The sequence below is a fragment of the Saccostrea cucullata genome, unplaced genomic scaffold, assembly GCF_032062105.1.
Source record: "Saccostrea cucullata isolate Sc308-1 unplaced genomic scaffold, CSIRO_AGI_Scuc_v1 ctg1220, whole genome shotgun sequence".
In the NCBI taxonomy this organism is placed as follows: Eukaryota; Metazoa; Mollusca; class Bivalvia; order Ostreida; family Ostreidae; genus Saccostrea; species Saccostrea cuccullata.
This window is the reverse complement of record NW_026931211.1, coordinates 153,783-168,235: the sequence shown is the minus strand read 5'-3', so window position 1 is coordinate 168,235 and position 14,453 is coordinate 153,783. Positions and strand designations below refer to the sequence as shown.

General features: G+C 32.7%; 1 protein-coding gene across 1 annotated transcript; it reads right to left on the bottom strand.

Moving 5' to 3' along the window:
- Positions 1 to 11,712: 11,712 nt before the first annotated feature.
- Positions 11,713 to 13,403, bottom strand: LOC134231828 (uncharacterized). Its single transcript, XM_062713803.1, has 4 exons — positions 12,944 to 13,403; positions 12,620 to 12,725; positions 12,260 to 12,431; positions 11,713 to 11,896 (listed from the first exon to the last, which is right to left on the bottom strand). Exons 1-4 carry the CDS (start codon positions 13,383 to 13,385, stop codon positions 11,786 to 11,788), a joined length of 831 nt encoding a protein of 276 aa, XP_062569787.1. The 5' UTR covers positions 13,386 to 13,403; the 3' UTR covers positions 11,713 to 11,785.
- Between the last annotated feature and the right edge of the window lie 1,050 nt (positions 13,404 to 14,453).

Genomic DNA, 14,453 nt, shown 5'->3' with positions numbered 1-14,453 from the left:
CCTTAAACCAAGACATATATATATACTGAAAGGAAAGAGAAACGCAGGACAAACTTTTGAGGTGAATTAAATTTTTTTTCTGTTTATTTTTTTCAGTAATCCTATTTTAATTTTAAAATCATCTTTAAAGAATATGTAATAAAAATCCCATTTGATTTTGGCCTTTCATTCGTGTGTTATTGAGACCCATTTGACAATAAACCCCCACCCCCCACCCCCAAAAGTAAAAATCAAATACTCTGATTATCTTCAATGTCTCACTCGCGCGTCTGTCACAGCCTAGATTCTCCTTTGCAAGAGATTCATCAGAATTGGTATCTTTTAAACCCTTCAAAACCGAGCATGCGTAAATGCACCGAAAAATTATTCAAACGACACATGCGTGCGCCAGTGAAGGGAAAACAAAAGTAAGTTGACCGGCTCAAAAAACCAAATTGCGCTATTGTTTTCTTTCAGTTTTCAGGTGAATGTAATGATTATGATAGTTTACTGTATTAAAAGCGGTTTATGTAGTAGTAAGGTGGCGATTAAATAGATGGCAGGACGAATAACCCGATTGTTAAGATCCTCTGTTTCGCGTTAACGTCATCGTCACGGTTGGTTGGAAACCATTCTTAGTCATCTCTGACAACGGGCAAGACGTTCTATTGGTGAAAATTTACAAGAAGCTGCATTGTAAACTATACAAAGATTGCAAGAAATTCATATCGTCTGTAAATATTGAAAAACAATGCGTATACCTTTTGTGCATCAAATGGTAAAACAAGATCTGCTGACAAACTCGTCGTCATAAATGTTCACGTGTTTTTATCTTTGGGGTTTATTTCCCTACGTTAAGTCATATATTTTATGGTTGAGTAATTCTGAGTACTGATTTTGGTGCATATACTAACTAATATTGTCATCTGACTAATTTTCTTAATTTTCGGTCATGCGGTCAAAAAAAATATCAAATATTATGTTACCTGTGTTTCTTTTTCCTTTCAGTATACATTAAATTAAAATATTTTGGGTTTTCTCAAAGATCAAAAGTCCATAAAACAATACGAAATAGGAGCGGAACAAACAAGGACCTCCAACACATAAGAGATGGGATCAGGCGCCATGGAGGAAATAAAAATCATGTCCCACTCCTGAAATAAATTCCATATTCAACTACAAACCATTAAATATCCTCTATGTATGCGAAAATCTTGCTGTTATACCAAAAACAACAGGATAAAATTTCATAAATGAATAGAGAAGATAAATATTGACCAAGCTGTAACGTGTATGATTGGATTCTACAAGGGATATATGTACAATATATAGCTTTTTCTCACAGGAGTTCGCGTACCTATCAATTTTTCCGAAATTTTCGGTAAATAAAAAACATACGTAATACCTATAATAATAACCTATAATAATAACACACCTTGTGTTATTATTATACGTATATTACGGATTTTTTTTTTATTTAATGAAAATTTTGGTATAATTGATAGGTACGCGAACTCCTGTGCTTTTTCTCTAACTCTGCTTGAGTAAATGATTGGAATTGTAATTCTAGGGCTGTTCTATCTGAAGGAAAATCACACTTTATTAATTTTTTTTTATTTAGGGACGGGGACTGAGTATGGCTTTTGCACCGTGTTTCTTTCCTAGGTTTCTTTTGATAGGAAAGAACTGAGTGTCTCAATCTTCTGCAGATTTAATGCATCCAGAACTTACCAACAATTCCCTAGATTACCTGTCACTGGTGCTATTTCTGTTCTTACCTCTAATTTCTTGATTTTCTCTAATAATCTTCTTAGTTCAGCCTTCAGCTTCAGTCGTTACCTTCTGAATGCCTGATTTCCCTAAAGCTTCGCTTTATACCAATAAACCGTTGGACTGGTCTATTCCAAGGGTAGTCAGGGCATTCCATTATTTAGGGTCTTCAGAGTGTTTTTTTTAAATGCCCATAACCATTACAAATCTATAAAAGCATAAATAATATGAAGCTCACATAGACCTTTGAAAAAAGAGGTAGGATCAAATGTCATGGTGTAAAACGGTCCAGTGGTACCAGTTACTAGCATTGTTTTCTTACAAAAGTCAATGTTTTTTTGGAATCAAAATGTCATTTTCATTTGGTAGAAAGATTAATTTTAAACAAATTTATAAACATAACACTGCACTTTCTAGATTTCCTTATAACGAAAATGATGTTCATTTCTAGACAACATTTTATAAATAGATGGAAAGAGGGAAATATTGCTGAAGATTGACAGAATGCTAGCTCCAACGAAGATATGAACAAAAGACAAAAATGCCATCTGATTAAAATCAGATCCTCTATGAGCATTTTTTAACGATATGTCGCATACGATATTGAAAGTTTCAAAGATCTGCACACCAGTACTGGAGTTTACTTGTAAAAAGTCTCGAGAGTGTTCCAAAAACCATATGTCTAATAGTTTACACCAGCAGAACTCTTTGCCAGGACAGTTGTCAGAGCGTTTGCTGACACCACAGCACCAGTAGCAAGGAATATCGCCACATCTCTTAGCAAGTCATGATGCAAAGGAAGGAATTGCAATATAAAGACCAATATAATTGGTGAACAAAGACCCAAGAAAACGTAAAAAATCAACATCCAGGAAGGGTAATTCCTACACAGAGTAAAAAGAAGCGAAAATTTATATTTTAAAAAATACAATATGTTCAAAACTGTCTTGTTGACAAATACGTTAGTGGAAATCATGTAGAATCTCGCTCAGTCAAAAGTACGCAAATATTATGGCTGATACAATGATCTTTTTTCAAATACAATCTGTCAATACTCCAATGTCGACTGACTTGTTAATACAAATTGGAAGGTCATTATTTTTACGCTGAATTATTTAAGTTTCCTTTCAGCTATCATTAAAATTATCCACAGCGAGTTAGACTGGTCAGCAGTATGATTGTATGAAATCACCAATTTTCGTTGGGGTTAAATATTTTCTGTTTTTCTAGGTCTATAGACACCCATTAAGACCGCGGAACATTAACTGGCAAAATTGGAAATATACAGCTTACGTCATTTCTTTCTGTTACAATCAAAACATTCAGTGATAGACAATGAAATGGGCGGGTACAATTCGACGCGGACGTTTGGAAAACATGGGATTGAAATTGCAGATTGAAATAAATTTTCAATCCACCTCAGCTATGCTAGAAGGCACATTATTACTGATTGACCCAGAAGACAAATAATTTCAATTTTGGTACATGCAGTTTAAATTTTTTTGTCCAGTGTTTTAAATGAATAAAAATTTAAGGGACAAATACTTCATTTTTGTTTGGTAAATATATGTATATCTTTGTGTTGTTGTTGTTGGTGGTGGTTGGGGGGGGGGGGGTGTGAACGATTTTTAAATAAAGTTGTCCAACAGTTTTCAGTGAAAATAAGTGTAAAACTCATGCACTTTTATAATCATAAAAATAAAATATATTGTCATGTTAAGCCATGACCAGACTCGATAATTCCCCCCCCCTTTTTAGAATCAAATATCTCCTGAAAAATAACCTTTGTCTTGTATTATCTTTCGCGTTCTTAAAATTATAAGCTAAAACTCATATTAATGTGAACTTCAAACAATACGTATTTGGGAGTTGAAATAAAATTGATTTTTGGATCATACATTCACTCTTTGCGTTGAAAACAGCTCAGGTGGATTGAAAATGAATTTCAATCTGCATCCGCGTCGAATTGTACCCGCCCATTTCATTGTCTATCACTGAATGTTTTGATTGTAGCAGATAGAAATGACGTAAGCTGTATATTTCCAATTTTGCCAGTTAATGTTCCGCTGTCTTAATTCATTTATGGCAGGAAATGTAAAGTGTCATAAACAGAACTATTTAAAAAAAGTCATTCACGACATCAAATTCCCCGCAAACCTAAAAAAAAAAAAAACAAGTATTGGATTCCACAAATATTTTTCAGTATTTTTCTATCTTACGTACATAAATCTATCTTATTCTAATTTGTTTAACATTCTGATCTACTTTCCTAAAATTTGCATACCAGTATTACTATATAGACAAATGAATTAAATAGATAGATATCTAATTGCACACATAATAATACAAGACTTAGTCATGGAATTTGTGCTTCATGTATTTTGAAAAAAGGCATAGCAGAGAGCTTGTAATTGAGAGTTATTTGGTGTATGATTTAGAATAAATACACAACAATTGTTCTCCATATGTAATTTACAATTCTTTAATATGACTTGAGAGACAAATTCTACTCGAAAAAAGGTAATTATTGACTTTCATTGGAGAGAATAGTGACCTTTGAAACGATTTAATTTCTCTTAATATAAAATCAATAAGATATTTTTTTTACCTTTTGTGGGTAAATAAACTCGGAATCTAATAACCCGAATAATCATAAACTAGGATTCTTCTTCACTTTTCTTAACATTTTGCTTTCAGCAACTTTGTTTAATTTTTCGAAAGGACAGTCCGGCGTTTAGAAAACAGAGGATGGAGACAAGCGTTTTTTTCAGCGATATGTATCCACTGTATTGGACCGAAAATTTTTCAAAAATTATATCTCCATACTGCCTTCCTACGTTTGTGTATAGTGTGGTTGTGTCTTTTGATTGAATTGATAACGTTTGGTACCTCTTTTGGTGAAACAATGCTATCTGATAGCATGTGCATAATAATGTTGGTTTTCTGTCTTCTCATTTTATTTGGTACTATATTTGCTATTGTGTTTTTGGGATATGCTATATTTAGAAAGGATCATAAGATCATAAAGCCGATGGATAATGAACGGAAAGAAGGAGAAGATGGGGAAAATAAGGATACACTGATGCTGGCCCACAAAATATCAAATATCGCAAAACTCCTAGCATTCATGTCTGGATTTTTCATGTTCTTGTATTCGTTTCGCCTGTTTGACAAATACGACGCAACGATTATATTCTTCGTCTTTCCAGCGTTAGATTTTGGACTAGACTTCACTGAGATAATACTGCTTGTGCTGGTGGAATCCGATATAATTGAATTTCCTGTGAGAAATCCTAAAAATAATAACAAATTCAATTTAATTTAAACTGCAGTTTGGGTGACAAGGACAAGTTCATATGTCCACCAAATATGATGTTTGAGTATGCACAGAACACTATATAAATATTTGACTTTCAATCACGTTTAAATTTTCCTGCGACACAAAAGATTATATTGTTTTTGTTATCAGAATCTGAATGTGGTCAGTTGCTGTCTTTCGGTAATTATACTGATTTTTAAAAGAGGGATGCTTTTAGACCTGTTGAAATCTATGGAATGATTTTTTAGTTATACAAAATCTAGGAAAGTTCTGGTTAACAGACGGTAATTATATTTTCAACTTTTATCACATTGTCCCGTAGAGCCCAAATCATAAATGATAGGTGATTTGGTAGAATCGTACGCAGTAAAACCCTTTTAGTGGATTTTGTGGGGACCAGGCAATCGTTATCAGCTGTAATCGAATACAGTTTGCAGAGTAATCATTAGTAATCAGTAATCATCCATTTTTCTGATTACTAGTAATCGTAATTTAATAGATTACTCTAAAAAAAAAAATCCTGTAATCATGATTACTTTTTGATTACTTTATGATTACAATTATTAAAAGAAAGTTCATAAATCATGATTTTTTTGATATTCAATGAATACTTTTCAGTGTGTATATTTTTTTATAAGCAAAGTTATTATTATGAAAATAAATAATAATGTAACTAAAGCTATATCTTCTTTTATTGCTTCTAGAAATGCTTATAATCTTGTCCATTGACCCGACAATGAGTAAATTTTCTAAGTTCCTAGCTTACTTGAACAAAATTCTTGAGCAACTTAGCAATTCGCCTCGTTTGGCTAGATATATACTGAAGGAAAATTACCAAAGATTCATATTAAAGTTATTTATTATTTTTATTTTAATTCAATTAATTAACATGCATGTACATTTGTTTTTTTCCTGTTTAAATTTAAATATATATCTGAATCAGATATCTTATATTCCTTTGAGATTTAAATAGAAATATGTGTGAATTTTAAAGTTAGCATAGTTATAAGAACACAGATGTATACTAAAGTTGGGTCAGCTTGGGAAATAACAATGTTGAACTAATCCATGCCTGTCAGGTCAATGTGTTAATTCTAGTAAAAACATCTAAAAATTGGCAATTTAATTGAAAAGTTCATTACTAACTCTTATGAAGATGGTCAATTACTTATCTAACAGTACTCTAACTGGATCCCTTTATCCCTACTATTATTATGTCCAGTTTTATTTCTTGATTACTTATTTTGTATTTTTTCTCTACAATAATACAGATATTTGCTAATTAGATAGAAATCAGGTGATATCAGATAAACCATCTCATGCATCTTTTTAATGACTTGTTCCACCAAACTTTGACTTGTACCTATTTAATGTAAACAGTTTTTAAAAATGAATTTAAATATGCTGCTTAATTTCCTTGATTATTCAACTCAAAAAACTTATAAAAAATAATGCAATCTAAAGTAACCACAAGTAATCATGATTACATGAAGGACAAGTAATCAGATGTAATTGATTACCTTAAAATATGGTTGTAATCAGCTTGTAATCGATTACTTTTAAAATCCAAAGTAATTATAATTTAATCGATTAATTTGAAAGTAATCGACCCCATTCCTGGTGGGGACCCCATAAATTATAACTTTTGTACATAGTGAAATAGCAGAAGTAGTCATTCATCAACCGATGTTAATCAACAAATAGATATTTAACTCGAAAAAGTACACTTTAAAAACCAACGAGCTTTTCCCTAGTTAATGGAATTACTCCCATAATGAATTTATGAGGATTTAATAGGATTTCTTATTTTACTGATGAAATATATGGAGATAACGAACAGTATTCAAGCTCAAAAGTACATAAAACAATACAATATAAGAGCTGAACAAACAAGGACGTCCAAAACATCAGAGGTGAGATCAGGGGTCGTAACATAAAGGCTACTTAAGTCTAAGACCGTGCTTAAGTAGGACTTAAGTACAGTCTAAAACTTAAGACCGTAACTAGAAGCGTACTTAGATTTGCCAATCTTAGCAAAACTTAGGCGGCCGGTAGAAGTGACTTAAGTATATATTAACTTTCTTGTACATATATTTAGAGTTATTTAATGTTGACTTTCGATGTTAAAAGATTCCTTATTCATATTATGCATTCAAGAAAATAATTATCTCTATTTGATATCTCTATTTGACGCGCTGATTTAAGAATTTTAATTTTTCGTTGGGGGGGGGGGGGGAGGGGGGCGGATCACTGATTCCAATTTCACTCAAAACACAGCATACGAGTAAACACAAAATTTAATATAGGGATACGTCTGAAATAAGTGGGAACTCGGTTATACCGGTAGTTATAAATTGTACACAGCAATAAATCATGGATCTGTATGTTCACTTTGAAAAATGAGTTGAAATAATTTGTTAAAAACAGACAAGAAAGGGGATTATGACTATAACAGTAATAAAAGTATCTGTTTAAAGTTTAGAATAAATGTAGAACGCAACCAGTGCGGATTTAGACAGGGATCACTACATTTCTAGAGAGAGAGGGAGAATTGCTGATAAGTGGAGACATATCCCGATTTTTTTTTTTGTATCCTTGATTATATGGCAAATGAGTATGTCATAAAACTTCTGCATTTTTTGCTTCTGACCTGCATGGCCTAATACATAGCGGGGATTCAAAATGTATTGAACTTTTTGGAGTTTCAATTTCGAGTGAATAGAAGGTCGATTATCTTTTCTTGTCTGCGATAATTACAGGGTAAGTGAACATTTATCAAAACAATAGAGATACAATTTAAGGTAAACTGAAAACATCTAAGGTGATAAACAATTGTCGTGAACATTTACAATGAACCACAAATCGCCACTTTCTAAGCGTGCAGTATTTGTTTTCTAACATTCCGAATAGTTTATAACATAATTATAATTTTAATACGAAATCTAATCTAACATAACTTAAACCGATAGGTAAGGACGTCAACTTTAATTTGTAATTAATTAAAACCCTAACTGAATCACATTTAGCAATGTATCTATATAAAATCAAAAACTATAGGTTGACTCTTATGAAATATTTTTAACATAAGTTAAAAGTTAACCTAGCTTAGTTCGCTTTGTGTTACGGTTTAGGGCATACTTAAGTAGTACTTACACGTAGAAAGATCCTAAGATTGTGCCTAAACCGCACTTATGACCCTACTTAAGTCAAAAACTTAGCAAGCTTTATGTTACAAGCCCCTGGTGTCATGGAGAAATAACGGGAAAATCAGTCGTCTAATAATGGGACACAAAATATATCCATGGGAATTCCAATAAATTGGAAGACCTTCCATCAGAAACTCAAGCATCTTTTAGATATCAACTTCAGAGTACTTGTGTGAACAATCAAATGCATTTTAACAACTTTAACAAAGTCTGTACTTAAATTAATCGTGGGTGAATTCAAATACAACCTACCACTGAATAAAATGATGACTAACTTTTTTCATACTGACTGTTAAGCAATTATTTTGACACTGAATTGTCGACGGATTTTCCCGTTATTTCTCGAACATAACACGCAGTGTATTTGCGGTCGGCAAGGGATATTCACTTCTCTTCGGCATCTGATCCTACCTCTAATGTTTTAGATGTCCATGCATATGGTTGCTAAATGCTCCTTTTTCAATAATGTTTAATGAGCTGTTTGTGCTTAAATACTGTTCATTATATCAACATATTTCACCTTTGCATAACTTTATGTAGATTTTTTAATATCTTTATCATCTTTCAGTTAGTAAAGCAAATAGATAAATAGATCACATATCGACTTTTCACGTTCTTAGGCTTATACGATTCCTTGAAATATTTCTAAAACACCTGATCCATTTTACCAAAGTGTTCAGGTCTGCTCGTTCATATTTAGCCAGACGTCTAGAAGAATCATGGACAGTAATCAAATACTAGTAGAAATAAAGTCCTGTCGCCAATGATCAATGACAATTAAAAAATGTGGAGCAGTGGCTAGAGCTTCAGCTTTAGAGTCGAGAAGTAGAAAGCTGATCCTTCCGTGGCGGATTTGAAAGCACTGTTGGACGTGGAGACCGGTCCTGGGATTAGAACACAAACAAGGTAAACCGACGTCCTGTGTAGCAGCGGGTGTTGGTAAGAAAAAGAACCTTCTACTAATCAATAGCTCTGCGTGTCGAGCATAGATCAATTTGCAGGCTTCCACCGGCAAGTGGTGGCGTCTCCATATGAGTAAAAAAAATTCCGGAGAAGGACGTTAAACTTAAACAACAAACAAACAAAGCTAAAATCCTCAGGGGTTGAAGTTATTGTTTGTCAAACTAATTCTTTTTATTTCATACAAACAACAAAGAACAATAGCCACTTAGGGCCTTTTATGGTCCTATGAATTTCTGAAAAGTCGAAATTTTTCACTTTTAATTTAAAATGTAGTTCTAGTATTTATTACTTGGATCCTTGGTGACTGTGCAACTGTTGAACATGACGTAATTTTCTATGTAGTAAAATATTATGACGTCATAAAATGCGACATTTTTCCAATAGCCTGTAAATTCCTTTTAAATGACCAAAAGTTGAAGTCTTGTTTCAATATTTCCTATGGAGTACAACTTCTGATCCAAAATATGCAATTACATAACGAGAGAACTACTATAGATCATAAAATGTGTTTCAATTTTTGGATCGTAGGCTGTGATCATGTTAAAAATTCATTGCTGAAGGTAGTCAGATACGCATGTTTTCTGCAAAATTAAGGAACGTTACATTTTCTCAAAGCTTGTTTTCAAATACCTCAATTCTCAGAAAGGAATTCTTTAGTAGGAAATGAAAGCACTAAGTCTCTACTTTAGTTTGATAGGGGCCTCTATGAAATAGGACATAGAGTGATAGTCAAATATTTGATATAAAGACAGGGTCATTTCTGCATAAAGTGAACGTAGCTCTTTGTCACAGTAAAAGGTACTTATCGTACATATAAATATAGTTTTAGTGAAATAAACGTTTGGTGCATTGCGTCTGGGGAAGGCAGAAGTATAGGTATGCATAAGCATTTGTTGAGAAATACAATGGGGCGCCGTTATAATATTTTAAAGGTATTTTCTGATATCAAAAAATTATTTTCTGATATCGGAAAATATATTTTTTGATATCAGAAAATGAAGAAGATTTTTAATATCGAAAAATTCGAATTTCTGATATCAGAAAATCATTTTATGATATCAAGAATCGAATTTTTGATATCAAAAAATCTTTGGGATTTTATACTATTAAAAAAAACATCATTTTTTTTTAATAGAAAAAATTTGAATTCTTGATATCTAAAATAAGTCATCTTTCTGATATAAAAAATTCGAATTTCTGATATCAAGATTCAAATTGATTTCTTCATATCACAAAATATATTTTTGATATTATAAAATAAAATAAAATGGCAAAGAATTTTTACATGAAAATTGAATACTCCCTTGAACGGTAGAAAATCCTGAACTTCAGTGCCTAATGAATAAGTGTTCTCGATATTTTTGGTCATATTTATTTGCCTAATATATCACTTTGTGGGATAAATCTGAGTAAATGATCTAGGTGTGCTTTAGGTCGGGCTTAGACAACACCAGCAATTAATTAGCTTCTCCAGTTGATTTTGTGTAAAGTGATGTTACATCACAGCTCACCAGCAAGTACTCGTTGTGTGATCGCAGTTCATTCTTCAATGTGAAGTATGCGCTATCCATAAAGTTTGTGCTTAAGTTATGTATTCAAAATAAATGATTAAAAATATCATCAAAAATGCAGAAGAACGCTGGCATCCTAACATCCAGAAATGTCCTAAACTTATTAGAACCCAACAAAGTTCGCAACAAATTTGTGTGGCGGAAAGGTGAATGTTCATCACGGGGAGCAATTGTTAAGTAGATCGTAATTTTACTTGGCTCTTATTTTCTGATATCAAAAAATCGATAATTTGATATCAGAAAATACTAATCATTTTTTGATATAAAGATCAACCGCCTTCTGGAGAATAATTGTTCTTGCCAATACGCCAGTTTCGAGATTGTAACTCTCCTACGATAGAGGCGCAAAAAGTATCCATTTCGACAGGGAGGTGGGACAGGTTGTTTCTGTATACAAACGTGCATAAATAAATCGACGATATTTATGGCTTTTAAAATTTATTAAATGTTATAAAAAGATAATGATATTAAGCAGTGATGCATTTGATGATTTTATTAAGTTCAACTATGCATATTTACAAATCTACTTGAAATTATAGCTACTTGAAAACGAAAGAAACGTCGTAGTCTTAATAAAAAGTAACCGATTTTCTTGGTTGCACAAACTTTAAAAAAAAAGATTGCGGGTTTTTTGAAGTTTCAATAAGGAAAAGAATCGATGAATCATTTAGATCGCCTACGTACAATGATTAGATGCATGTGTACCGTTTTTATTAGAGGTCCAAATTTCTTCCCTCGTCTGAAAAGTCTCACATTCATCGACATTTTCTTTATTGGTACGTTTTTTTTTTTTTGCTTTAAAAAATTCCGTCTTTAAATTACATATTCGTATTTCGGTAATTCTCGAAATGTAGACTGCATCCTGACAATCATGTAGTTATGATTAAACCAGTATATAGACTTAATAGAGCCATTTATTTTGCGATAATACGTACTCGCAAAATAATTAGTTAATATATGTATGCATTTTCTTATATTCATTCTGTTTCTTGAGGGATAGGATTCTCTGCTTCAGAAAACATTTTATAAATAGAGATGAATATAAAAATGTTGCCGAATATTGAGAAGACACATGCTGTACCTGTGATCTGAAAAAGAAGTAAAGTATGTTTTAACAGAAACTGTTTTCAATCCTACCCAATGTATCAAGGTTGTATTTATCTTTTTAAATATAAGATATTACATATCAATATGCGTGTGATTGTTACAGTTGATGTGGAGTGGATATTTAAGACAAATTTTGGAAACCCTTGACAAATAAAAATTCAATTTATTCCTTCAGTTCTCCCTTTTATGATATTTAAATACATGACAGTATATGAAAATAATTAATAAAATAATTAAAATAGTGAAACCCTCCAAAGCTCTAAAACATGAAGACAGTTTGACACTTGCACGTGTGCAATGTAAAAAAAAATTTGGTTTTCCAAAAAACAAAAATTAAAACCTACCTTGGAACTGTTAGTGAGTACAATCGGAAAAGCGTTGGCTGAAACGAAGGCACCAGTGGCAAGGAATAGCGAAAGATCTGGGTATTTCGACAAGCCTGGTAAATATCGGCGTAAAGGAGAACAGAGGGCAAACCAAACATAAAAGAAGGCAACGAAGAAAGGATAGAAATTCCTGAAACCAGAAAAGAAATTCATCTACAATACTTGTCACTTCTCTGAATCGTTAAATATGAAGATAACGAATAGGAATTAAATCCTTGAAGCATTAACTTGTTTGTAAATAGCTTGTGTCGTCTTGCAGAATGTTAAATTTAAAGCATACTCTTGCGTATTGAATATTTCTTGACACTGTATACTTGCATGAAAGGAATGCATCCAATAAGTAAGAGTGTTAACCCTATGGTGAACAAAATTGCACAACAAATCAATTTTGACATTGGTCCACACTGTAGCACAGATATGCAACCTAATAAGAAAAAAATACAATTATAACTTTAATAGGTAACTTGGTAATTCAATGGTATTCTAATACAAAGTTCATGTTCGCAGACTCCTGCGTGTCGGAAGAATAAATTTTTATTCATTTGAATTAGATACCGGTATATTGTCGTCTACTTTAATTACCAATCACATTTTGCAAATCATAACTTGGATCTGGAAAAAAGTAGAAATCTGCAAACTTACATCTGCGCATTGAAAGAACTGGTTGTAGGAAGAAAGTGCAGCATTTTTTACTAGCATTAGATTCAACGATCTCTTCATCTACGCTAGCATTTTCATCTTCATCTTTATCTTCTGTCCTTTTTTCTGATTGGATAACAACTGGGTATTCGTCTACGTCATGAAGTCTATGTCCTCCAATCAAACATTTCAGGCACACGTGCTCCTGACAGTCCTTACAAAAGGCCTCACATCGGTGATCCGGATGTGACGTACATCGCCGCCTTCGTCTCTTTTTAAACGGCACGATGTCATGTCGTTCATCCTTCAGTTGCTGAAGGTGGTTAGCAACGCAATTCCTACACAGATAAGCCTGACAACTTTTACAGCAAATTTCGGCAGCCTGACCACTGCAGAAGTTACAAAGATAGACCTCTTGGGCCATTATGGAATCTGATGCACTCATGACCGATTCTAATCTGTCAATAAAAAGACAAGTTAACGTTTATGGTGAAATATGCTTCCTTTTTACTGACCAACATTTCAGCAGCAGAACATATTATACAATTATGGACTCTTTTGGTGTTGAATATGGTTTGTTATTCCATTTTCATTTGCGATCTTTCATTGTTGAAAATAAAAAAAATCTCCAGATTACTGTTTGTAATCTCTGTGTTTTCCTTTCCGAGTTTCGCTATGTCTAAGACGTCCAGATGTTAAAAAATAATCCTGAAATAGATTTGAATAATTGTTTTCCTGCTCAGATACGTAGCTCGCTGCGGCCGTTGCAACCATTGTTTACAACGTTGTTCGATATTTTGATTGTGACGTCACAATGCCGTTGCACGCGCATTGACCCTCCGGTGAATACGGCCTAAAATCAGGTGAATATGTAGTGTTATGAACTGTTTGTGCTTGTATAGATTATATAGATTATATAAATAGACTATATAATAAAATGATATACATTTTAAGCAAGAGGCCCTAGTCTATATTAGGCTTTGACTGATTGACTCCTGTCCCTGCAAAAATTTAAGCTACCTGTGGATACATGTATAGGTATTTTTAAGAGGGCACGAATTTTTAAATTTCTCATGTTAACTATTAATCCTTAATTGTGACCCACCCAACATCCAATAACCATATTTTGAACAACTTGGACCCTAAGGTATATGACGCTTCAAATGAGTTTTTGAGTTTCAACTTTTTTGGCAAAAAGGATCATTTTAAGAAAACCACTTTTATATCTTTTTTAAAAAAAATGAATCCCCCTTAAAAAGGCATGCCTTCATTTGATCAAATTTGAATTCCTTTTACACAGTGATACCCTGCTCCTCGTTTGGGTCTGGAGAAAGGTTTAGGAAAATAAAGTGTTAAGAAAAAGAACAATACTCAAAAATCTAATTTAACAATACAGATTATGACCAGGACTAACAGATCTTTCAAACAGATTGGGATCAGGTGGCCTCTATGAGTAAGCATCCGTTGTTGATCTGAGACACCAAAACTCAGATTTTGAAAATTGTTGACTTTA

What these genes read in the sequence shown, in the direction of transcription:
- LOC134231828 (XM_062713803.1), bottom strand. Translation starts at nt 13,385, where the DNA reads ATGAGTGCATCAGATTCCATAATGGCCCAAGAGGTCTATCTTTGTAAC. An exon ending in AGTTCTTTCAATGCGCAGAT is followed by an intron (nt 12,726 to 12,943) that starts GTAAGTTTGCAG and finishes TTTTCTTATTAG; the next exon opens with GTTGCATATCTGTGCTACAG. An exon ending in ATTGGATGCATTCCTTTCAT is followed by an intron (nt 12,432 to 12,619) that starts GCAAGTATACAG and finishes TTCTGGTTTCAG; the next exon opens with GAATTTCTATCCTTTCTTCG.